The following is a 26,044-nucleotide window of genomic DNA, read 5'->3' on the forward strand; positions in this document are numbered from 1 at the left end:
TCATATTTATAGGTGAAAATATATTTTAGTCAAATGTCCATATTACTTACACATATATAAACAAAATCATGTATAAATAAAATTTGTTTTTTTGGGGATACAAATAACAGAGACTCCATTGTCTTCCAGTAGTGAGAATATTTTTGGTGAATATCCTTGTACTGTAGGAATAAGGAAATGAGAATTTTTGATCCACAGCCATTGATACAGTTGGTGAGGAAAATTTTTCCTTTACCCTTCAAGGTTCTTTTGGCTAGTCTAAGAATTAAACTGACATGAGACAGATTAACAAGAGAGAATTAAATTTAATTCCATATGTGTTGGGGCTTCATAAGAATATGGTGCCTACAGGTAGTCAGGCAATGAGGTTTATATGCCATTCTGAGCTAAGGAGAAAGGGTAGAAGTTGGGGACCTCAAAGGGAAAGGAGACAGTCCATAGGAAGATGAAAAAAAAGTAAATGTTTGGCAAACAAATGTTTGCTAGACCACTCAGAAACCATGGGACATAGGAATTTTAACAGACTTTGCTAAGTTCCTCCCTATTTCACCTGCTTTATTTTATACTGTAGTTATCTATGGTCACTATAAGGGGGAGGTCAGAGGTTCTTTCCCAGTCTTTTGTTTTTTAAAATAATCAGACTAAAAATAGCCTACATGCCAAAGAGATACATTTTGAGGTGCCAAATTTTACTCCCCTTTAGTACCTAGGAAAAGCATAACTGCAAAGTACCAAGAAGAGCTGAAAACTCAGTAGAGCCTGGGTTCTTGGAACTGGAATGTAATTTAAAAGTCCTAGAAATGCCTCGGAAAGCTTGTGGAGCTTTACAATTAACCATTTATTGACACTGGGCCAGTAGCTGGACTCATAGTTACAAATACATTTATATTTTAATCCAGTATGCTTATAATCTTTGTGTAGAAAAGCAGAAATAAAATTTTCATGAAACCGTTCTTACCCCTTCCTTAGGTGTATGAGGAACTCTATTTTTCTTCTACTTGATTAAAATGTCTGGTCATAATCCACTAAATTGATTTGATGATCCACAAATGAGTCACAAATTGCTGTTTGGAAAACATTAGCCTCTCAGCTCCCGAGGGTCAGGATCATTTTGTTTTCCTTGTTGGATACTTAATAGGCATAGACCATGGCTTATAGTAGGCTCATATTTGCTTAACAAATGGATAGATTAACACAAACTTACATTTTTTACTTTTTCTGTGTGTTATTTCTTTCCAGTACCGTGTGTCTGCTTTACCCTACTGTTTGCCTACTTGACCTCATAGCTTCAGCTTGCTCATGACTTGACAGTTCATTTGTGGCTTACTGTGTTCTCCGGCCTCTGTGTTATGCCCTTTCTGCTATGTTCCCATTGTAAACTGCCACATTCTGTCTGTATTTCCTAGTTTATTTTCCTAAGAGGAGGGCACCTAGGGTTCCTGCCTTTTCTAGTTTGGGTAGAGACTTAGGTTGTCCGGATGTCCCTTACCTGCTGTCCCTGATTTTGTCAGCTCTGCTTGTGGTGGAGACAGAAGAGTTAGGAAGAACTCTTCAGCAAAGACAGTTGAAGAAGCATCTTTTTTTTTTTTTTAATTAAAATATTTTTGAAAATGTTTGTCTTTTTTTTTTTTTTTTTTGAGAGAGGGAGAGTGAGAGAGAGAAAGCCAGGGAGGGGCATAGAGAGAGGGACAGAGAAATCCCAACCAGGCTCAGCACTGTCAGCGCAGAGCCTGATGGTGGGGCCTGAACTCTTGAACCATGAGATCATGACCTGAGCCAAAACCAAGAGTCAGACGCTTAACTGACTGAGCCACCCAGGTGCTCCAAGAAGCATCTTTATCAGAGGCTGGGAGCAAGCCAGTCTGTGTGATAGAAAGGTCTAGTTGAATAACAAAAATGCAGTACTTGATGAGGAGAAACTGTTATTGAGGGCTTTTGATGTAAGACAGTATTATTGTGGTGGTGTATTATGAGAACTACAAAGACATAAAAATACAGATGTTTGAGTTAGGCTATTTTGGTTATAAGAAACAGAGATCCACTTAGAACACCTTGAAGATAGAAGAGGTTATTGATCTTCATGAAATTGTACCTAAACACTGCAAAGTGGTTTTTGCTATTTGGACTTTTCCTGTCTGCCTCATGTCCCCCCATGGGCTTGCTCTTTCTTTGAGTCTCTTTTTTTTGCTTGAGCTCCTTCTCTTTTTTTCACTGCTGCCCTTGATCCCGGAGATCTGGTGCTCTGCCCCCCTGTCTTTCTATACCTCCTTCCCTCCCCTCCCCCTTTCTGTTTCCTTCTTTCTGTCTCCTCTTTCTCCTTCTCTTCCCCTTTCCCTCCTTGCCTTCATCTCTCCCTCCCTGCACCTTCTCTGCCCCTTTTCTTTCTGCTCCTCACTCTTCCTCCTTCCTTCCCTGTCTCCCAATATCTGCCTTTGTATTTTGACTGCATGATCATTTTTAATGGTTTTTTGTTTTTCTCCGTTTCTCTCCTACCACTTAACGGTTTCCTAATACTCTACTCTTCTTTATGTGTTCTTTCCTACTTTTTAATTTCTGTTATCACTTCATTTTTTATGTGGCCTGTCAGTGCCTTGCTTCTTATTAAAACCTTTCAGCTCCACTGCTGACTGCCTACTTTTCTTGGTGTTTATTAATTGAAAGAAATAATTTGATTGGGCTCACTCATCTTTTTGGAGTCAAGCATGGCACAAGCTCTTGTTCAGAAATGGATTGGGTTTTTTTGGGGGTCATATGCCCATTCTTGTTTTGAATGGGGACCTAATGAGAAGGTAGAGAGGATAGGCACAGGGAGGGAGAGAGGAAGGGGTGGGGAGACAGAGAGAGAATGAATATGAATATATGAAAGTGTTGAAGGTGCTGAGTGAATTTCCTTAACGTGGCCTTGAGTGTACTTCATCTCCGGAATGCAGGGTCCCTGCACTCAAGCTGTACAGTTCGATTAGTGAAATACCACCAATACATTAGGAAAATAAACACAATAATTACCAAATGACAAATAATTTTATAGGGATTCAGAGAAGCTTCTGTGTTGGGGTAAAATTGGAAAAACAGTATTTATCTTTGTTTTAGTCTGATACTTCTAGCACTCTATTCATAATATGAGGAAATGGGCACAGGAAATTTAAAGTTCTGTAGATAATACACTTTTGCATATGCACATACTTGTATGCTGTGTGCCGTTCTCCCGTGGGCACACCTCTAACCTCCCCTCCCCTGCACACGTACATACATGCACGTAACTGTATATGATCCTGCTTTCACGATAGGAGTTGCCGGCTTCTTCAGTGAGGGTCAGGAGTGGGCTTAGTAGGAGCCTGAAAGAGTGGAGGAGATGAAGAAGGGGAGAAGGAGTGAAGGGAAGGAGGGAGCAAGTATAAGAGTGAATGGGAGATAATCAACTTGGGTGTTGATTACCTCTATTAGCCTCCTAACATTGGTTACTGATCGTAAGCCAGTATACAAGTATCCAACATAGATAATAGAAAAGTATGAACTTTCAGAAGTGTTAATTGTGATAAAGTAAATTAATATTTTAAGAATATACTATAAATTAGAACACTGGAAGAAAAATACCGCTTTTCTGTTGACTTACTATTAATTCAATTAAATATCTTCAGTGAGATGTACACTATAGTTTTAACAGAAACTGTGGACAACCTTGTATGTAGGTATATGAAATTATGACCAGAAGTCTAAGATAAATATAACTTCACTCCAATATTATGTTTTTGTGAGTCAGTATATGAAGGTACAGCTCCTTCTATCCAAGAGGTACGTGTCTGTAAATAGAAACTCTGAAGAAAGCCTTAGAATTTAATAAGGAAAGAAATGCTTTTGTAGGGTGGTGAATAATACAGAAAAAAATCCATTTGTAAATCCAAATTTTATTAAATTTGATTGCTTAAAGTAAGATATGTTTATAATTTAAAATGGTGATTTTCCTGATGCATGTATTCTCAGTAATTTCTGTCTGAATTTTTATAGGAATCCATGGGAAAGAGCTATGATGGAAGAGCTTATGTTATTACCGGCATTTGGAACCCCAATGTGCCAATATTTCTGGCACTTAATGAAGAAACCCCAAAAGGTAACTTTTCTCAAATTATTCATTATTATTTGCTTTAAATTTTATATTATGGTCAATGTTGTTTTGCTGTGTTTTTAAAAATTCTGGAGCTTATTTAAAATGAAGTTATTTAGATTTCAAAGTCTTTATTTTTTATTTTTAAATGTTTATTTATTTATTTTGAGAGACAGCATGAGCAAGGGAGGGACAGAGAAAGAGTGAGAAACAATCCCAAGCAGGCTCTTTGTTGTCAGTGCAGAGCCTGATGTGGGGCTCAATCCCACAAGTGGTGAGATTGTGACCTGAGCTGAAATCAAGAGTTGGATGCTTAACCAACTGAACCAACCAGGAGCCCCATAAATTTTGCAGGTTTTTAAAAATACTTTATGCATTATGGGGAAAACCTCCACTTTCAAAAGAATCTTCCTCAAAGATATGTGAATTAGTTTTATTAGATTATGTAGAAAATATTTGGGGTTTGTGCTTTATATGTTACTATAGTGTTATTTTATTTTGAAGCAGAGTATGGAAGAAATAGGGAAACAAAATTCTGGAATTTTGCATATCTTTGGTAACTGTTCTCTGTTTTCCTTATAGATTACTTATATTTTTTATTTTTAAATTATTTTTCCAGTCTTTTGACCTTTGGGATCTTAGTAATGTGTATTCAGGATTTCATTTGTGGTAAACGCTTTTTTCTGCGTTGTTTACCTTTTCATTTTGTTAGACATGTCTAGTGTTAAACGATAAGTTTATGAGTGGTAAATAGTACATCTGTCATTCTTCCCATTGTGTTTATTTTTATTCCTGCTTTATCCAGATATCTGTTAATTGTCTGTGTTTTTTACCCCTCTGCCATCTGTTCTTAAACTAAAATTTAAATTTTTACCTCATGAGTTACAACTAATGTTATAAGTTACACTAAATGCTTTACTGTGATTTAACCAATAATTTGTATTGAGAAAATAACGGATCCATTGGCTTGATCTTTTGTCTTATATTCGTTTCTTTATATCCACAGTAGATTTTTGGTTAAAACAGGAACATTAATGAATACTAATATAGAAATATATTAATGAAGAGCATTACATGGTAATTATTCTCAAATTTCTTTAGCAAGAATATTTACCAGTTGCATAAATTGCATGCATTTGATCACACATGAAGCTGTCTATTTCAAAATGAGGGCTAAAAAGATAGAAAAATAATAATGATTATAGAGCCTTTCATGTATTAGGAATAAATAATTTTTACACCCACAGTTTGTAAATTCTGCCTACAGGCTTGTAAAGACCAGCCTGTAAACTTCTGTCTTATAATCATTCAGAAAGTAAACATGAAAATGAGAAAAATAAGCCAGTTGATAATTTTGAAGAATAAAATATAAGAACTTCAAATAGTGAGTTATAACAGCAATTTTTATCTGTTTTTAATGTAACACATAGTTCAGTTTGATTTTGTTCTTTAATAAATCTTTGGTCTTCTATCAGAAGATAATATATTTTAAAGTTTATTTGTTCTATTAAAATAAACTTAATACTATATTACAATAATATTCTTATCCAAAAGATAATGTATTTTAAATTTAAAATTATTTCATATGCCATAAAAAACACTGACTTGATTTCTAAAATTTCCAAATGATGTCCCTGAGATTATAACTTACTCAAAGGATTCATGAATAAAACTTTGACTTCTTACAGAAGAAGTTGAAACTCTGGAGATGAAATGTCTTAGATCTTTTCACTGTACCACCAAGCTGTGTTTTGTATTCTGTTTTGTGTTATTGTCTCTTACACTTTGATAGTACTCTCCTTGGACTTTAAGGTCTGCTAAGTCAAGTACAGTGTCTAGTGAATCCTCATTTCTCTTGAATTTGCAGGTAGAATGCTTGCATTTAGTAAGAATGTAATGAATTTTTTGTTGAATTTGACATTAATAGAAGTGTAGTTGACATGCATAAATGTTGTATAATGTTTTTTAAAAACACTATTGAAGGTTTCTTCTAATGGGCTTAGTTATTTGAGCTTCGAGAACTAAAAATGCTGGACAAAATAAAATTTAAAAATATTTAAGAAGTAGCAAAGAAATGACAATATGGAATAGCCAAACCCAGACTGAAAAACCCAATAAGAGGAGCCTGGCTGGCTTAGCTGGTAGAGTGCATAACTTTTAACCTCAGGATTGTGAGTTCAAGCCCCCACACTGGGCATGGGGCCTACTTAAAAAAAAGAAAAGGAAAAAAAGAAAACCAATGAATCTCAAGTAGGGTAAATAAAACAAAATAAAATCCGTATTTCAGCCTATTGTGAAACTAAAGGAAACCATTAGACACTAGCCTACAAGATTCTAGATCTAAATTAAAAAAGGCTATGGTGGTTCAGTTGGTTAAGAGTCCCACTCTTGATTTCTGCTCAGTCAAGATTTCATGATTTGTGAGATTGAGCCCCAGTTTGTGAGATCGAGCCAGGCATTGGACTCTGCACTTCCTCTCTCCCTCTCTCTTTGCTCCTCTTCTGTTCATTCTCTCTCAAAATAAAGAAACACACTTAAAAAAAACATTAAAAAACTTAAAAAAAATAGAAGTCTGTGGCCAAGTAAGCATTTTAATTTTTTTTTGAGGTTTTATTTATGTACTTGAGAGAGACAGAGAGAGACAGCACAAGTTGGGGAGGGGCAGAGAGAGAGAGAGAATGAGAGAAAGAATCCCAAGCAAGCTCTGAGCTACCAGTGCAGAGCCTGATGTAGGGTTTGAACTCATGAAACTGTGAGATCATGGACTGAGCTGAAACCTGGAGTTGGATGCTGAACTGACCGAGCCACCCAGGTGCCTCGGCCAAGTAAACATTTTAAATAACAACTGAAATTGTGACTGATAGCACTATATTATTGCCTAAAATTACTTGCCAAGTCTCTGATATAGATATATAACTGTACAGAAGAACCTTAATCAGTGTTTTTCCTGAACATACAGTGAGAGGACAATGAGGGTACTGACAGACCTTAAAGCATATACAACATTGCATAAGCATTTTCCTGTACAAATTTAGCATCGTGAAGGTTGAACATCTCTTTTGATTTGACAGTCCTCATGCATCTCATCAAAGTGAATAGTTTCTTGTATCTCTTTTTATAAGATGAAAGGGCAAATTCTTGTGATTTTCCAGAGTTTTTTGGGGAAATTTGAAAGATAGTTTTTGTGTAAAAGAAAATTACATCTTATCTGAAAATTTTATTTTTTATATTAAAGACCTGATTTGTGGAAGGAAAAAGTAAGGTTGTCAGAGATTTTGACCATTGGTTTAGATAGGATCATGAGTATTGACAAGCATACTTGGAAAACGTGTTTGTTTACCCATTTAATCAAAGAGATAGTACAACATTTAAAATTAAACATAGATGGTAACATGATTGGAAAGGACCTTAGTTTTTTCATACGTGGGGAACCTTTGTTTTCTTAAATAGTCAAGGAATGATAAAGACATCATAATGTATGTACGGAAAATTTCTACTGCAGATAAGCGGGTGTACATGACTGTGGCAGTGGATATGGTAGTCACAGAGGTGGTGGAGCCTGTCCGCTTTCTCCTGGAGACTGTCGTACGGGTGTACCCTGCAAATGAGCGATTTTGGTATTTCAGCAGAAAGACTTTCACAGAGACGTTCTTCATGAGGTTGAAACAGGTAGGACCTTTTGTTCTTTTCGTATAATACCCTGTATTTTTTTCTAGTATTTTAACACCAAGATAATTTTGTACGTAGTGATAAAAAGCAATAAAATTATTAGTATAATCAAGTGATGTTTATTGTCAACCAATAGAATATTTGAAAAAGCTACATCTAGGTAATGTAAGTTAAAAGAAAAAGGGGATAGTATAATAATTATGTACTTTATTCACTGGAAACCTGTAATGTGTACATGTGAAGTATCCACATACTTAACTGAAATACTGATTTTATATATAAAACAACATCCTTTTATAGATAGTTTTTTAAAACCAAAAAACCAGAACACAGAAATAGCATATCTTTATAAAGTTATAATGAAACATTTCCAAGTAATGCCTATTATTGTCATTATTATTTCTACCAATATATATATGAATATATATGAATCCGTAAGATTATAAAATTACTTTAATACTAAAATTAGCAAAAGTGGGGTTTCTTTGACATCCCTATATTAGGCAGTGTTAGGTAACATACGTAATTTTTGTTTTGTAGTGAAGGACGGAGGTATCAATGAAAAATAGTTTGAATTCTAAGGGTCTGTTTTGTGAAATGAGGGTAAAATCCTCTATTTAAATAATGGAAATCCTTTATTTATTATTTAGTACTACCACTTCCCAAATTTAATAATGTTTTTGCTGCTTCATAGATGGTACTACGTGAAATGTAATGTGGTAAAAACAAGTGTCAGCATAGCGAACAAATAAAGAAGCCACTTACCTATATATATGTATGTGTGTGTGTGTATATATATATATACACACACACACATACATATATACATAGCTCAGCTAGGTACTTTGAAATGATTGTGTTTTCTTTGTTTTTCATAAAATTACTAGAACAATGGTCTGACACAACTTTTATTACTATTTAGACCATTTCCTGTCTTTGTAGCATATTCTAGTGAAGATTATATGAACAGTATTCAAAATATTAGTCTCCTGAGTATCTTTTCATATTTTATTATGATATATTTTCCTCCCTCTCTCCCTTCTTATGTTTGATTTTTTTGGTAGCTTAATTGTTCTCTCAAGAATTCACTTGTTATTTTGAGCCAGAGGATTTTTCAGAGTTGTGTAAGAGTAAATAAAGGAGCTTTGTAGAAAGTGGTCATTGTTCTTCCAGTGACAGTTAATAAATTATATGAATTCTTCCTTTCTGAGACCTGATTAAAAGTTAGCTTTTTCTTGGGGCACCTGGGTGGCTTACTCGGTTAAGCGTCCGACTCTTGACTTCAGCTCAGGTCATGATATCATGGTTCGTGAGTTCCAGCCCCGTGTCAGGCTCTTTGCTGACAGTGTGGAGACTGTTTGGGATTCTTTCTCTCTCTGCCTCTCTCCTGCTCATGCTCACTCTCTCTCTCTCTCTCTTTCTTTCAAAATAAATAAATTAACTTGAAAAAAAAGTTAGCTTTTTCCCATATATGTGTGTTGATGTATATACATATATGGCATGATAAATGAGAGTACTGTGATTTATATATTTACATAAATGTTAAGGATATATATTAGAGTAAATTTTTATTATTAAATGTTATTTTCATATTTTAAAAATTACTGATGAGTGATTGAGTAGCAAGTAATTAAGCATTAAAAATACTGCATAAGGTTATTTCATGTGAATTAAGATTAAATTAGATTTACTTATAATCAGCTCTACTAAATGTGAGACTGATTTATTTTTTTAAATTTTTTTTTTTTCAACATTTTTTATTTATTTTTGGGACAGAGAGAGACAGAGCATGAACAGGGGAGGGGCAGAGAGAGAGGGAGACACAGAATCGGAAACAGGCTCCAGGCTCCGAGCCATCAGCCCAGAGCCTGACGCGGGGCTCGAACTCACGGACCGCGAGATCGTGACCTGGCTGAAGTCGGACGCTTAACCGACTGCGCCACCCAGGCGCCCCAAGACTGATTTATTTTTTATGTTTATTTTTTATTCATATATTGTGAACAATTTTATGCCAAAATAGTAGAAAATGTAGATTAAATGGACAAAATCCTCAAAAACACAATTTACCAAAATGATGGACATAGGACTAAATAGAAAATCTGACTTGTTGTATCTATAAAATATGTTGAATATGCAATCAGAATTTTTCCCGCAAAGTGAACTCAGTGTGAAAACTTTCACTGGTGAATGCCTCCAAAGCCTGTGCACTTGGGAAATGTACACACATACGGACATGCGTATACATGAACATGGGAACACACACACATGCACGTATACATACACAGGCTACACCAAACTACACAGGCCTTCCCCTGAGAATAGACAAAGAAGGAGTACACCGCCCCCAAAGAACCCACCCCCCACCAAGACATTTTCAAGTTTTTATTAAATTCCAGTGAGTTAACATACAGTGTAATTATTAGCTTCAGGTGTACAATGTAGCGATTCAATACTCCATATTACACCTGGTGCTCATCACAAGTGTGCTGTGAAACTGGTTTAAATGAATATCAAATATGATGAAGATGATTCGTAACTTTAGTGGCATAATCCATGTTCAAGGAAAAGCTTGGGAAGCTATGGAGACTGAAGGCATACCTGCCCTGGGCAGGAATAAGGAAAATGAAAAAAATTGAAATCTAGGGAAGTTCAGTGAAGTACTAAAATTTATGTAGATAATTATTGCAAAGGCTGAGACTATAACTCCTTATTGTAAGTCACAGTATGTTGCTCTAAGGCCAGGCTACTTTCTTTCTTTCAGTATTTCAGAGACTGAGTCGGTTTGTGGCCATTGATAGTAATGTTGAGATGTTGGTCTAGACTAAACAGCATTGGTAGAAAGAAGGAATTAGGTGAGCATTGAATGCAGTTCATGGTTACCTTGGAAACTCTGGGTCCAGGCCATTCCTAATATTAAGGATTCAGAGGAGAATGGGTTAGTTTTAGTTTGAGTGATTTGGATTTCGGCACTTGGAATCCTTCTGGGATTACTGGATTTACTGAATAAACCCAGAACTGGTCCTCTACTCAAACAGGATTAGAACAGATTTCTGGGGGATAATAATATATTGGTTGGGATTCCCTATCCCCGAATTCTTTTTTTTCTTGTTAGTTTTCCTGCTCTCAAATATAGCAGGAGTTTATTTGTATGCTGAGGAATGTAGGAAAATATGACTTACACTAATTAGTGTCCATTTGGGGCCAAATGGCATTTTCATTTCATTCATTTTCCACTCACAGGGAGTGAAAAGAGCATGTAAGAAGGGGACTGAATCAAGAGGGTCTGGGAAAGTTTCTCAGAGAGAGCCTTATGACCTGAGTCCTGACAGAGGAGTAGAATTTAATTACAGTATGTGCAAATGCCTAGAGGGCTGGAAAGACTAGGGAGCACAGAAGAGGGGAAGACAGTAGGTGATGAGAGGAAGCTAGGTCCCTGATCATGTGGGAATTTGTAGTCCATGGTAAGGGTTTTTTCTACATCAGCTTTATTGAAGTATAATTAGCACACAGTACAATGCACCCATTTTATGAGTTTGGGCAAATTTATACACTTGAATAGCCACCATTAAAATTAACATAGGCAATGTTTCTGTTACTCTTAAAAATTCCATTTTTCTATCCCAGCCATTCCTCCCCGGGCTCAGCAGTAATCTGTTTCTGTCATTATAGATTAGAGTTGTTTTTTCTAGCATTTCATACAACTGAAATTGCACACTATGAACTCTTTTGTGTAAGGCTTCTTTCATATAACAGTGTTTTTGAGAGTTATCCATGTTGTGTGTATCAGTAATTCATTCCTTTTTATTATGAAATGATAGACTTTTGTAAGAATATACCCCAGTTTGTTTATCCATTTATCTGTTTGGAATTTTAGTTGTTTCTAGTTTTTGGCTAGTATGGTTAAAGCTGCTGTATGCATGTCTTTGTGTGGACATAGGTTTTCATTTATCTTGGATAGATACGTAGAAGTGGAATAGCTGTGTCATACGGTGAGTGTATGCTTCATAAAAAACAGCCAAACTGTTTTCTAAAGTGCTTGTTCGCTTTATTTTCCCTCTGTCGATGTACATGTGTCCCAGTTTCTCTTCATCCTTGTCAACGCTTAGTATTGTCAGCCTTTTAAATTTTAGCTTCTTTTTTTTTTTTCTTTTTTCAACGTTTTTTTTTAAATTTTTATTTATTTTTGGGACAGAGAGAGACAGAGCATGAACGGGGGAGGGGCAGAGAGAGAGGGAGACACAGAATCGGAAACAGGCTCCAGGCTCCGAGCCATCAGCCCAGAGCCCGACGCGGGGCTCGAACTCACGGACCGCGAGATCGTGACCTGGCTGAAGTCGGACGCTTAACCGACTACGCCACCCAGGCCCCCCTTAAATTTTAGCTTCTTATGGATGTGTAGATATAACTGATTGCAGTGTTAATTTGCATTTCACATAGTGATTTTGAGCTTCTTATGCTTATAGATCATTTATGTATCTTCATTGTAAATGCTCAAATTTTTTGCCCACTATTTGTCTTCCTGCATTGCAAGAGTTCTTTATGTATTCTGAATATGTCTTTTGTCACATACACTTATTCCAAATATTTCCCCCTAACAATGGCTTGCATTTTTATTTTCTTAACAGTGCCTGTTGAAGAGCTGAATTTTTAATTTTGGTGGCTATATTTATCAAAAATTTTTTCTTGAATTTTTATTTGTACTATTTGACCATTGATTCCTGGACTCTGTATTCTATGCCATCGATGTTTAGGTCTGTTTTTGTACCAATAAATACCACACAGTCTTGAGCACTACGGCGTTTTAGTAAATTTTAAAGTCTGGTGTTGTAAGATTTCTGACGTTTTTCAAAGTTGTTTTGTCTTTTCAGGTATTTTGCATTTTCATCTGAATTTTAGCATTAGTCTGTCAGTTTGTTGAAAAATGCCCTGATTTAAAAAAAATTTTTTTTAAAATCTTTATTTATGTTTGAGAGAGAAACAGAGCACGAGTGGGGGATGAACAGAGAGAGGGAGACACAGAATCCAAAGCAGGCTTCAGACTCCAGCCTGTCAGCACAGAGACCAATGCGGGGCTCGAACTCACAAACCACGAGATCATGACTTGAGCCAAAGTTGGATGCTTAACCGACTGAGCCACCCAGGCACCCCTGCCCTGATTTTGATTGAGATTGCCTTATATCTGTATATCACTTTGGAAAGACTTACTATCTTAACAATATTAGGTCTTCCCCATATCTGAAAAGCTAACATCACCCTCAATGGGGAAAAACTGAGAGCCTTTCCCCTAAGGTCAGGAACAAGGTAAGAATGCCCACTCTCATCACTTGTATTCAGCATAGTACTGGAAGCCCTACCCGTAGAAGTCAGACAACAAAAAGAAATGAAAGGCTTCCAAATTGGTAGGGAAGAAGTAAAATTTTCGCTATTTGCAGATGGCATGATACTGTACATAAAAAACACGAAAGATTCAACCAAAAACTGGTAAGACCAAAACATTAATTCAGTAAAGTCACAGGATACAAAATCAGTGTATACAAATCTGTTGTATTTCCATATGCCAGCAATGAAGCAGCAGAAAGAGAAATTGAGAAAACAGTCTAATTTACAATTGTACCAAAAATAATAAGATACTTAGGAATAAACCTAACCAAAGAGGTGGAATACCTGTATTCTGCAAACTCTAAGACATTCAAGAAAGAAATTGAAGATGACACAGGAAATGGAAAGACATTCCATGCTCATGGATTGGAAGAATATTGTTCACTTGTCTATACTACCCAAAACAGTCTGCAAATTTAATGCAACCCCGATCACAATACCACCAGCATTTTTCATAGAACTGGAACAAATAATCCTAAAATTTGTATGGAAACACAAAAGACCCCAGATAGCCAAAGCAACCTTGAAAAAGAAAAGCAAAGCTGGAGACATCACAATCCCAGACTTGAAAATATGTTACAAAGCTGTAATGATCAAAACAGTATGGAACTGACACAAAAATCAACCAATAGATCAATGGAACAGAATAGAAAACCCAGAAATAAACCCACAATTACATGATCAGTTAATCTTTGACAAAGCAGAATATCCAATGAGAAAAAGACAGTCTCTTTAACAAATGGTGTTGGGAAAACTGGACAGCTACCTGCAAGAGAATGAAACTGGACCACTTGCTTGCACCATACAAAAAAATAAATTCAAAATGAATTAAAGACCTAATTTTTCCACAGCACCTTTTTTATGGATAGGTCCCAAGGCACGGGAAACAAAAGCAAAAATAAACCACTGGGACTTCGTCAAAATAAAAAGCTTCTGCACAGCAAAGGAAATAGTCAGTGAAACTAAAAGGCCACCAATGGAATGGAAGAAGATATTTGCAAATGATGTATCTGATAAAAGGTTACTATCCAAAATATATAACGAACTGATACAATTCTACACCCAAAAAACACATAATCCAAATAAAAAATGGGCAGAAGACATGAACAGACATTTCTCCAAAGAAGACATACAGATGATCATCATACCCATAAAAGATGCTCATCATCACTTATTATCAGTGAAATGCAAATACACATTACAATGAGCTCTCACTTCCCACCTGTCAGAATGGCTAAGATCAACAACATAAGAAATAGGTGTTGACAAGGATGTGGAGAAAAAGGAACCCTTTTGCGCTATTGGTGGGAGTGCAAACTGGTGCAGCCACTGTGGAAAACGGTATGGAGGTTCCTCAAAAAATTAGAAATAGAACTATCCTATGACCCAGCAATTGTACTACTAGGAATTTATCCAAAGGATACAAAAATGCTGATTTGAAGGGGCACATGCACCCCGGTGTTTATAGTAGCATTATTTGCAATACCAAGATACGGAAGCAGCCCAAGTGTCCATCAGTTAATGAATGGATAAAGAAGAGGTCACCTCAAAGGAATATTATTCAGCCATAAAAAAGAATGAAATCTTGCCACATGGATGAAGCTAGAGAGTATAAAATGCTAAGTGAAATAAGTCAGTCAGAGAAAGACAGATACCATTATAATTTCACTCATATGTGGGAATTTAAGAAACAAATGAGCAAAGAGAAAGAAGATAAACCAGGAAACAGACTCTTAACTCTAGAGAACAAACTGATGATTACCAGAGGGGACATGTGTGGGGGTATAGGTGAAATAGGTGTTAGGGATTAAGGAGTGTAGTTGTCATGATGAGCTCAAGCTGATTGAAAATAAAAACTTAAAAGAAACTGATATCAAGCCTTCCAATCAATATACATGGCAAATCACGTAGAATATAGCTTTTCTTTAATTTCTCTGAGCAATGTTGTCAGTTATAGTAGATGGGTTTTACTCATATTTTGTTCCATTTACCTCCAGATATTTAATATTTTTATGTGATTAAAAGATGTATTTTGGGTTTTTTTGTATATTTTTTAATTAAAAAAATTTTTTTAATGTTTGTTTATATTTGAGAGAGGAGACAGAGCACGAGCAAGGGAGGGGCAGAGAGAGGGAGACACAGAATCTGAAGCAGGTTCCAGACTCTGAGCTGTCAGCACAGAGCCTGACGCGGGGCTCGAACTCATAAACCGTGAGATCATGACCTGAGCCGATGTCGGCGCTTAACTGATAGAGCCACCCAGGTGCCCCATGGTTTTTTAATTTTTATTTTTAATTTAATTTAATTTAATTTTTTATTTTATTTTATTTATTTTATTTTATCTTATCTTATTTTATTTTATTTATTTATTTTTTTCAATATATGAAGTTTATTGTCAAATTGGTTTCCATACAACACCCAGTGCTGATCCCAAAAGGTGCCCTCCTCAATACCCATCACCTCCCCAATACCCATCACCTCCCCTCCCTCCCTGATGAGGAGCGATGTTGAGCATCTTTTCATGTGCCTGTTGGCCATCTGGATGTCTTCTTTAGAGAAGTGTCTATTCATGTTTTCTGCCCATTTCTTCACTGGGTTGTTTTTCGGGTGTGGAGTTTGGTGAGCTCTTTATAGATTTTGGATACTAGCCCTTTGTCCGATATGTCATTTGCAAATATCTTTTCCCATTCTGTTGGTTTCCTTTTAGTTTTGTTGATTGTTTCCTTTGCTGTGCAGAAGCTTTTTATCTTCATAAGGTCCCAGTAGTTCATTTTTGCTTTTAATTCCCTTGCCTTTGGGGATGTGTCAAGTAAGAGATTGCTACGGCTGAGGTCAGAGAGGTCTTTTCCTGCTTTCTCCTCTAGGGTTTTGATGGTTTCCTGTCTCACATTCAGGTCCTTTATCCATTTTGAGTTTATTTTTGTGAATGGTGTGCGAAAGTGGTCTAGTTTCATTCTTCTGCATGTTGCTGTCCAGTTCTCCCAGCACCATTTGTTAAAGAGACTGTCTTTTTTCCATTGGATATTCTTTCCTGCTTTGTCAAAGATTAGTTGGCCATATGTTTGTGGGTCTAGTTCTGGGGTTTCTATTCGATTCCATCGGTCTATGTGTCTGTTTTTGTGCCAATACCGTGCTGTCTTGATGATTACAGCTTTGTAGTAGAGGCTAAAGTCTGGGATTGTGATGCCTCCCGCTTTGGTCTTCTTCTTCAAAATTACTTTGGCTATTCGGGGCCTTTTGTGGTTCCATATGAATTTTAGGATTGCTTGTTCTAGCTTCGAGAAGAATGCTGGTGCAATTTTGATTGGGATTGCATTGAATGTGTAGATAGCTTTGGGTAGTATTGACATTTTGGCAATATTTATTCTTCCAATCCATGAGCACGGAATGTTTTTCCATTTCTTTATATCTTCTTCAATTTCCTTCATAAGCTTTCTGTAGTTTTCAGCATACAGATCTTTTACATCTTTGGTTAGATTTATTCCTAGGTATTTTATGCTTCTTGGTGCAATTGTGAATGGGATCCGTTTCTTTATTTGTCTTTCTGTTGCTTCATTATTAGTGTATAAGAATGCAACTGATTTCTGTACATTGATTTTGTATCCTGCAATTTTGCTAAATTCATGTATCAGTTCTGGCAGACTTCTGGTGGAATCTATCGGATTTTCCATGTATAATATCATGTCATCTGCAAAAAGCGAAAGTTTAACTTCATCTTTGCCAATTTTGATGCCTTTGATTTCCTTTTGCTGTCTGATTGCTGATGCTAGCACTTCCAACACTATATTAAACAACAGCGGGGAGAGTGAACATCCCTGTCGTGTTCCTGATCTCAGGGAAAAAGCTCTCAGTTTTTCCCCATTGAGGATGATGTTAGCTGTGGGCTTTTCATAAATGGCTTTTATGATCTTTAAGTATGTTCCTTCTATGCCGACTTTCTCGAGGGTTTTTATTAAGAAAGGATGCTGAATTTTGTCAAAGGCCTTTTCTGCATCGATGGACAGGATCATATGGTTCTTCTCTTTTCTTTTATTAATGTGATGTGTCACATTGATTGATTTGCGAATGTTGAACCAGCCTTGCATCCCAGGAATGAATCCTTGATCATGGTGAATAATTCTTTTTATATGCTGTTGAATTTGATTTGCTAGTATCTTACTGAGAATTTTTGCATCCATATTCATCAGGGATATTGGCCTGTAGTTCTCTTCTTTTTACTGGGTCTCTGTCTGGTTTAGGAATCAAAGTAATGCTGGCTTCATAGAATGAATCTGGAAGTTTTCCTTCCCTTTCTATTTTTTGGAATAGCTTGAGAAGGATAGGTATTATCTCTGCTTTAAACGTCTGGTAGAACTCCCCTGGGAAGCCATCTGGTCCTGGACTCTTATTTGTTGGCAGATTTTTGATGACTGATTCAATTTCTTCACTGGTTATGGGTCTGTTCAATCTTTCTATTTCCTCCTGATTGAGTTTTGGAAGTGTGTGGGTGTTTAGGAATCTGTCCATTTCTTCCAGGTTGTCCAGTTTGTTGGCATATAATTTTTCATAGTATTCCCTGATAATTGCTTGTATCTCTGAGGGATTGGTTGTAATAATTCCATTTTCACTCATGATTTTATCTATTTGGGTCATCTCCCTTTTCTTTTTGAGAAGCTTGGCTAAAGGTTTGTCAATTTTGTTTATTTTTCCAAAAAACCAACTCTTGGTTTCGTTGATCTGCTCTACAGTTTTTTTAGATTCTATATTGTTTATTTCTGCTCTGATCTTTATTGTTTCTCTTCTTCTGCTGGGTTTGGGGTGTCTTTGCTGTTCTGCTTCTATTTCCTTTAGATGTGCTGTTAGATTTTGTACTTGGGATTTTTCTTGTTTCTTGAGATAGGCCTGGATTGCAATGTATTTTCCTCTCAGGACTGCCTTCACTGCATCCCAAAGCATTTGGATTGTTGTATTTTCATTTTCATTTGTTTCCATATATTTTTTAACTTCTTCTCTAACTGCCTGGTTGACCCACTCATTCTTCAATAGGGTGTTCTTTAACCTCCATGCTTTTGGAGGTTTTCCAGACTTTTTCCTGTGGTTGATTTCAGGCTTCATAGCATTGTGGTCTGAAAGTATGCATGGTATGATCTCAATTCTTCTATACTTATGAAGGGCTGTTTTGTGACCCAGTACATGATCTATCTTGGAGAATGTTCCATGTGCACTTGAGAAGAAAGTATATTCTGTTGCTTTGGGATGCAGAGTTCTAAATATATCTGTCAAGTCCATCTGATCCAATGTATCATTCAGGGCCCTTGTTTCTTTATTGACTGTGTGTCTAGATGATCTATCCATTTCTGTAAGTGGGGTGTTAAAGTCCCCTGCAATTACCACATTCTTATCTATAAGGTTGCTTATGTTTACGAGTAATTGTTTTACATATTTGGGGGCTCCGGTATTCGGTGCATAGACATTTATAATTGTTAGCTCTTCCTGATGGATAGACCCTGTAATTATTATATAATGCCCTTCTTCATCTCTTGTTACAGCCTTTAATTTAAAGTCTAGTTTGTCTGATATAAGTATGGCTACTCCAGCTTTCTTTTGGCTTCCAGTAGCATGATAAATAGTTCTCCATCCCCTCACTCTCAATCTAAAGGTATCCTCAGATCTAAAATGAGTCTCTTGTAGACAGCAAATAGATGGGTCTTGTTTTTTTATTCATTCTGATACCCTGTGTCTCTTGGTTTGCGCATTTAATCCATTTGCATTCAGTGTTATTATAGAAAGATATGGTTTTAGAATCATTGTGATGTCCGTAGGTTTCATGCTTGTAGCGATGTTTCTGGTACTTTGTCTCACAGGATCCCCCTTAGGATCTCTTGTAGGGCTCGTTTAGTGGTGATTAATTCCTTCAGTTTTTGTTTGTTTGGGAAGACCTTTCTCTCTCCTTCTATTCTAAATGACAGATTTTCTGGATAAAGGATTCTCGGCTGCATGTTTTTTCTGTTCATCACTTGGAAGATCTCCTGCCATTCCTTTCTGGCCTGCCAAGTTTCAGTAGAGAGATCAGTCACGAGTCTTATAGGTCTCCCTTTATATGTTACAGCATGTTTATCTCTAGCTGCTTTCAGAATTTTCTCTTTATCCTTGTATTTTGCCAGTTTCACTATGATATGTCGTGCAGAAGATCGATTCAATTTCCATCTGAAGGGAGTTCTCTGTGCCTCTTGGATTTCAGTGCCTTTTTCCTTCCCCAGATCCGGGAAGTTCTCAGCTATTATTTCTTCAAGTACACCTTCAGCACCTTTCCCTCTCTCTTCCTCCTCTGGAATACCAATTATGCGTATATTATTTCTCTTTAGTGCATCACTTAGTTCTCTAATTTTCCCCTCATACTCCTGGATTTTTTTATCTCTCTTTTTCTTAGCTTCCTCTTTTTCCATAATTTTATCTTCTAGTTCACCTATTCTCTCCTCTGCCTCTTCAATCTGAGCCGTAGTTGTCTCCATTTTATTTTGCAGTTCATTGATAGCATTTTTTAGCTCCTCCTGGCTGTTCCTTAGTCCCTTAATCTCTGTAGCAAGAGATTCTCTGCTGTCCTCTATACTGTTTTGGAGCCCAGCGATTAATTTTATGACTATTATTCTAAATTCACTTTCTTTTATATTGTTTAAATCATTTTTGATCAGTTCGTTAGCTGTTGTTATTTCCTGGACGTTTTTCTGAGGGGAATTCTTCTGTTTCGTCATTTTGGATAGTCCCTGGAGTGGTGCGGGACTGAGGGGCACTTCCCCTGAGCTGTCTTGAATAAAGTGTGTTGGTGGGCGGGGCCACAGTCAGACCTGATGTCTGCCCCCAGCCCACCGCTGGGGCCACAGTCAGACTGGTGTGTGCCTTCTCTTCCCCTCTCCTAGGGGCGGGAATCACTGTGGGGTGGCGTGGCCTGTCTGGGCTACTTGCACACTGCCAGGCTTGTGGTGCTGGGTATCTGGAGTATTAGCTGGGGTGGATCGGCAAGGTGCACAGGGGCGGGAGGGGCAGGCTCAGCTCGCTTTTCCTTCGGAGATCCGCTTCGGGAGGGGCCCTGTGGCAACGGGAGGGAGTCAGACCCACAGGGGGGATGGATCCGCTGAAGCACAGCTTTGGGTGTTTGTGCGGTGCAAGCAAGTTCCCTGGCAGGAACCGGTTCCCTTTGGGATTTTGGCTGGGGGATGGGCGAGGGAGTTGGCACTGGTGAGCGCCTTTGTTCCACCCCCAAGCTGAGCTCTGTCGTCCGGGGCTCAACAACTCTCCCTCCCATTGTCCTCCAGCCCTCCCATTCTCCGAGCAGAGCTGTTAGCTTATAACCTTCCAGACGTTAAGTCCCGCTCGCTGTCAGAACACACTCCGTATGGCCCCTCTGCTTTTGCCAGCCAGAGTCGGGGGCTCTGCTTGGCCGCAGGCCGCCAGTCCGTGGAGTGCGCACTGCCTCTCCGCCCTTCCTACCCTCTTCCGTGGGCCTCTCGTCTGCGCTTGGCTCCGGAGACTCTGTTCTGCTAGTCTTCTGGTGGTTTTCTGGGTTATTTAGGCAGGTGTAGGTGGAATCTAAGTGATCAGCAGGACGCGCAGTGAGCCCAGCGTCCTCCTACGCCGCCATCTTCCCAGCAACCTGCTTTTTAATTTTTAAATTTAAATCCAAGTTAGTTACCATACAGTGTAATAATGATTTCAGGAATAGAATTTAGTGATTCATCACTCACATGTGGCACCCAGTGCTCATCCCAACAAGTGTCCTCCTTAATACCCCTTGCCCATTTAGCCCATCTCCCCACCCAAGACCATGCCAGCAACTGTCAGTTTACTTAAGAGTCTCTTACGGTTTGTCTCCCTCTCAGTTTTTATTTTATTTATGCTTCCCTTCCCTTATGTTCATCTGTTTTGTATCTTAAATTCCACATTTGAGTGAAATCTTATGATACTTGTTTTTGTCTGGCTTGTTTCACTTAGCATAATACACTCTAGTTCCATCCATGTTGTTGCAAATGGAAAGATTTCATTCTTTTTGATCGCTGAGTAATACTCCATTGTATACATATACCACATCTTCTTTATCCATTTTTCAGTTGGTGGACATTTGGGCTCTTTCCATACTTTGGCTATTGTCGATAGTGCTGCTGTAAACATTGGGGTGCATGTGCCCCATCAAATCAGCACTCCTGTATCCTTTGGATAAATACCTAGTAGTACAATTGCTGGGTCATAGGGTAGTTCTATTTCTAATTTCTTGAGGAACCTCCATACTCTTTTTCAGAGTGGCTATACCAGTTTGCATTCCCACCAGCAGTGCAAAAGGGTTCCTCTTTCTCTGCATCTTCGCCAACTTCTGTTGAGTTGTAAATTTTAGCCATTTAGACAGGTGTGAGGTTGTATATCATTGTGGTTTTGATTGTATTTCTCTAATGATGAGTGACTTTGAGCATCTTTTCATGTGTCTGTTAGCTAGCCATCTGGTTGTCTTCTTTGGAGAAGTGTCTATTCATGTCTTTTGCCCATTTCTTAACTGGATTATTTGTTTTTTGGGTGTTGGATTTGGTAAGTTCTTTATAAATTTTGGATACTAGCCCTTTATCTCATATGTCATTTGCAAATATTTTCTCCCATTTTGTCGGTTGCCTTATAGTTTTGCTGACTGTTTCCTTTGCTGTGCAGAAGCTATTTATCTTGATGAGGTCCCAGTAGTTTCCCTTGCCTCCAGAGACATGTCAAGTAAGAAGTTGCTACAGCCTAGGTCAAAGAGTTTGTTGCCTGTTTTCTCCTCTAGGATTTTTTTTTTTTTAATTTTTTTTTTTCAACATTTTTTTATTAATTTTAGGGACAGAGAGAGACAGAGCATGAACGGGGAAGGGGCAGAGAGAGAGGGAGACACAGAATCGGAAACAGGCTCCAGGCTCCGAGCCATCAGCCCAGAGCCTGACGCGGGGCTCGAACTCACGGACCGCGAGATCGTGACCTGGCTGAAGTCGGACGCTTAACCGACTGCGCCACCCAGGCGCCCCTCTCCTCTAGGATTTTGATGGCTTTCTGTCTTATGTTTAGGTCTTTCACCCGTTTTGAGTTTATTTTTGTGTCTGGGTGTAAGAAAGTGGTCCAGGTTCATTCTTATGTGTGTCGTTGTCCAGTTTTCTGAACACCATTTGCTGAAGAGACTGGTTTTTTTTTTTTTCATTGAATATTCTTTCCTGCTTTGTCAAAGATTAGTTGGCCATACATTTGTGGGTCCATTTCTGGCCTCTCTGTTCTGTTCCATTGATCTATGTGTCTGTTTTTTTGTGCTAGTACCCCATTGACTTGATGATTACAGCTTTGAAATACAGCTTAAAGCCTGGAATTGTGATGCCTCCAGCATATGGTTTTCTTTTTCAGGATTACTTTGGATATTCAGCATCTTTTCTGGTTCCATACAAATTTAAAGATTGTTTGTTCTAGCTCTGTGAAGAATACTGGTGTTATTTTGATAGGGGTTGAATGCACCATTGAATCTGCATTCAATCTGCGTTGAGTATGTAGATTTCTTTGGGTAGTATTGACATTTTATCAATATTTATTTTTCCAATCCATGACCATGGAGTGTTTTTCCTTTTTTTTCTTTTTTTGACTTCTTCAGTTTCTTTCATAAGCTTTCTGCAGTTTTCAGTGTATAGATTTTTCACCTCTTTGGTTAGATTTATTCCTAGGTATTTTATGGTTCTTGATGCAGTTGTAAATGGAATCATTTTCTTGATTTCTCTTTCTGTTTCTTCATTATTGATGCATAGGAATGCAACCGATTTATGTGCATTGATTTTATATCCTGTGACTTTACTGAATTTATGGATTAGTTTTTTGGTGGAATCTTTGTGTTTTCCATATAGAGTATCATGTCATCTGTGAAGAGTGAAATTTGACTTCGTTCTTGCTGATTTGGATGACTTTTAATTCATTTTGTTGTCTGATTGCTGAGGCTAGGACTTCCAACACTGTGCTGAATAACCGTGGGGAGAGTGGACATCTAGTCATGTTTCTGACATTAGGGATATAGGTCTCAGTTTTTCCCCATTGAGGATGATATTAGTAGTGAGTCTTTTATATATGGCCTTTATGATCTTGAGGTATGATCATTTTATCCTTACTTTCTTGAGGCTTGTTATCAAGAAAGGATGCTTTATTTTGTCAAATGCTTTTTTCTGCATCTATTGTGAGGATCATGTGGTTCTTATCCTTTCTTTTATTTTTTATTTTATTTTATTTTATTTTTTTTTTAAATTTTTTTTTCAACGGTTTTTATTTATTTTTGGGACAGAGAGAGACAGAGCATGAACGGGGAAGGGGCAGAGAGAGAGGGAGACACAGAATCGGAAACAGGCTCCAGGCTCCGAGCCATCAGCCCAGAGCCTGACGCGGGGCTCGAACTCACTGACCGCGAGATCGTGACCTGGCTGAAGTCGGACGCTTAACCGACTGCGCCACCCAGGCGCCCCTATCCTTTCTTTTATTAATGTGATGTATCACATTGATTGATTTGTGAGCCAGCCCTGCATCCTAGGAATAAACCCCGCTTGATTGTGGTGAATAATTCTTTTAACATATTGCTGGATCTGGTTTGTTGGTATCTTGCTGAGAATTTTTGCATCCATGTTCATCAGGGAAATTGGTCTGTAGTAGTTCTCCTTTTTAGTGGGGTCTTTGTCTGGTTTTGGAGTCAAGATAATATCCTCATAGAGTTTGGAAGTTTTCCTTTCATTTCTATTTTTTGGAAAAGCTTCAAAAGAATAGGGGTTAACTCTTCTTTAAATGTTTGGTAGAATTCCCCTGGAAAGCCATCTGGCCCTGGACTCTTGTTTGTTGGGAGGTTTTTTCCCCCCCTAACGTTTATTCATTTATTATTTCTGAGAGGGACAGAGAGAGAGAGAGAGAGAGGAAAGAGAAGAGAAAGAGAATGAAGAGAGAGGGGAGGGGAGGGGAGGGGAGACTCTGTCAGCATAGAGCTCAACACGGGATTCAAACTCACGAACTGTGAGATCATGACCTGAGCCAAAGTTGGACGCTTAACTGAGTGAGTCACCCAGGTATCCCATTGGGAGATATTGGATTACTGATTCAATTTTTTACTGGTTATGGGTCTGTAAAAATTTTCTATTTCTTCCTGTTTCAGTTTTGGTAGTCTATATGTTTCTAGGAATTTGTCCATTTCTTCCAGATTGCCCAATTTGTTGTTGGCATATAAGTGCTCATAATAGTCTCTTATTATTTGCATTGGTGTTGGTTATGATCTCTCCTCTTTCATTCATGTTTATATTTGGGTCCTTTCCTTCTTCTTTTTAAGCAATCTGGCTAGGGGTTTATCATTTCTGTTAATTTTTTCAAAGAACCTGTCCTGGTTTCACTTATCTGTTATACTGTTTTTTGAGTTCAGTATCATTGATTTCTGCTTTAATATTTATTATTTCCCTTCTATTGATTTTGGGCTTTCTTTGCTGTTCTTTTTCCAGCTCTTTTAGGTGTAAGGTTAGTTTGTGTATTTGAGACCTTTCTTCCTTCTTTAGGAAGGCCTGGATTGCTATATACTTTCCTCTTACAACCGCCTTTACTGCATTCCAGAGGTTTTGGGCTATGGTGGTATCATTTTCATTGGCTTCCATATACTTTTTAGTTTCTATTTTAATTTCTTGGTTAACCATTCATTCCTTAGTAGGGTGTTCTTTAATCTCCAAGTATTCATGGTCTTAACCAATTTTTTTCTGTGATTGATTTCGAGTTTCATAGCATTGTGGTCTGAAAATATGCAGTGTATGATCTCAGTCTTTTTGTACTTGTTCAGGGCTGATTTGTGTCCCAGCATGTGATCTGTTCTGGAGAATGTTCCATGTGCACTGAAGAAGAATGTGTATTCTGCTTTAGGATGAAATGTTCTGAATATATCTGTTAAGTCTATCCAGCCCAGTGTGTCATTTAAAGCCATTGTTTCCTTGTTGAGTTTCTGCTTATATGATCTGTCCATTGTTGTAAGTGGGATGTTGAAGTCCCCTACTATTATGATATTATCAATGAGTTTTTTTTATGTTTGTGATTAATTGATTTATATATTTGGGTTCTTCTACTTTGGGGCATAAATATTTACAATTGTTAGATCATCTTGGTGGATAGACTGCTTAATTATGACATGATGTCCTTCTTCATCTCTTGTTACATTCTTTATTTTAAAATCTAGTTTGTCTCATATGAGTATGGCTACTCCAGCTTTCTTTTGATGACCATTAGCATGATAGATGGTTCACCATCCCTTTACTTTCAATCTTCAGGTATCTTTAGCTCTAAAATGGGACTCTTGTAAGCAGCATATAGATGGGTCTTGTTTTTCTTATCCATTTCGATGCCCTGTGTTTTTTGATTGGAGTGTTTAGCCCATGGACATTTAGAGTGAGTACTGAAAGATAAGAATTTAGTGCCATTTAGTGCCTGTAGAGTTGGAATTTCTGGTGATATTCTCTGGTCCTTTCTAGTCTTTGTTGCTTTTGGCCTTTTTTGTTTTGTTTCATCTTTCTCCACTCAAAGAGTCCCCCTTAGGGTTGCCTGGGTGGCTCAGTTGGTTGAGCGTCTGACTTCGGCTCAGGTCATGATCTTGCATGTGGAGTTTGAGCCCCGCATCAGGCTCTGTGCTGACAGCTTAGAGCCTGGAGCTTGCTTTGGGTTCTGTGCCTCCCTCTCTCTCTGCCTCTCCTCCGCTCACACTCTTTTTCTCTCTCTCTCAAAAATAAACATTAAAAAAAAAGAAGTCCCCCTTAAAATTTCTTGCAGGGCTGGTTTAATGGTCACGAACTTCTTTAGTTTTTGTTTGGGAAACTCTTTATTTCTCCCTCCATTTTGAATGACAGCCTTTCTGGATAAAGAATTCTT

At 37.7% G+C, this 26,044-nt stretch overlaps 1 protein-coding gene across 6 annotated transcripts in view; it reads left to right on the forward strand.

Annotated features, from left to right (window-relative positions):
- RABGAP1L (RAB GTPase activating protein 1 like) overlaps nucleotides 1-26,044 on the forward strand; it is a 758,910-nt gene that overhangs the window by 114,825 nt on the left and 618,041 nt on the right. For all 6 annotated transcript variants that reach the window (XM_058701185.1, XM_058701181.1, XM_058701183.1 and 3 more), the window contains 2 exons: nucleotides 4,006-4,108; nucleotides 7,605-7,771. In XM_058701185.1, coding sequence (XP_058557168.1) covers nucleotides 4,006-4,108; nucleotides 7,605-7,771 — 270 coding nt within the window. The remainder of the gene's footprint in view (nucleotides 1-4,005; nucleotides 4,109-7,604; nucleotides 7,772-26,044) is intronic.

Source organism: Neofelis nebulosa, chromosome 15 (genome assembly GCF_028018385.1).
Source record: "Neofelis nebulosa isolate mNeoNeb1 chromosome 15, mNeoNeb1.pri, whole genome shotgun sequence".
Classification (NCBI taxonomy): Eukaryota; Metazoa; Chordata; class Mammalia; order Carnivora; family Felidae; genus Neofelis; species Neofelis nebulosa.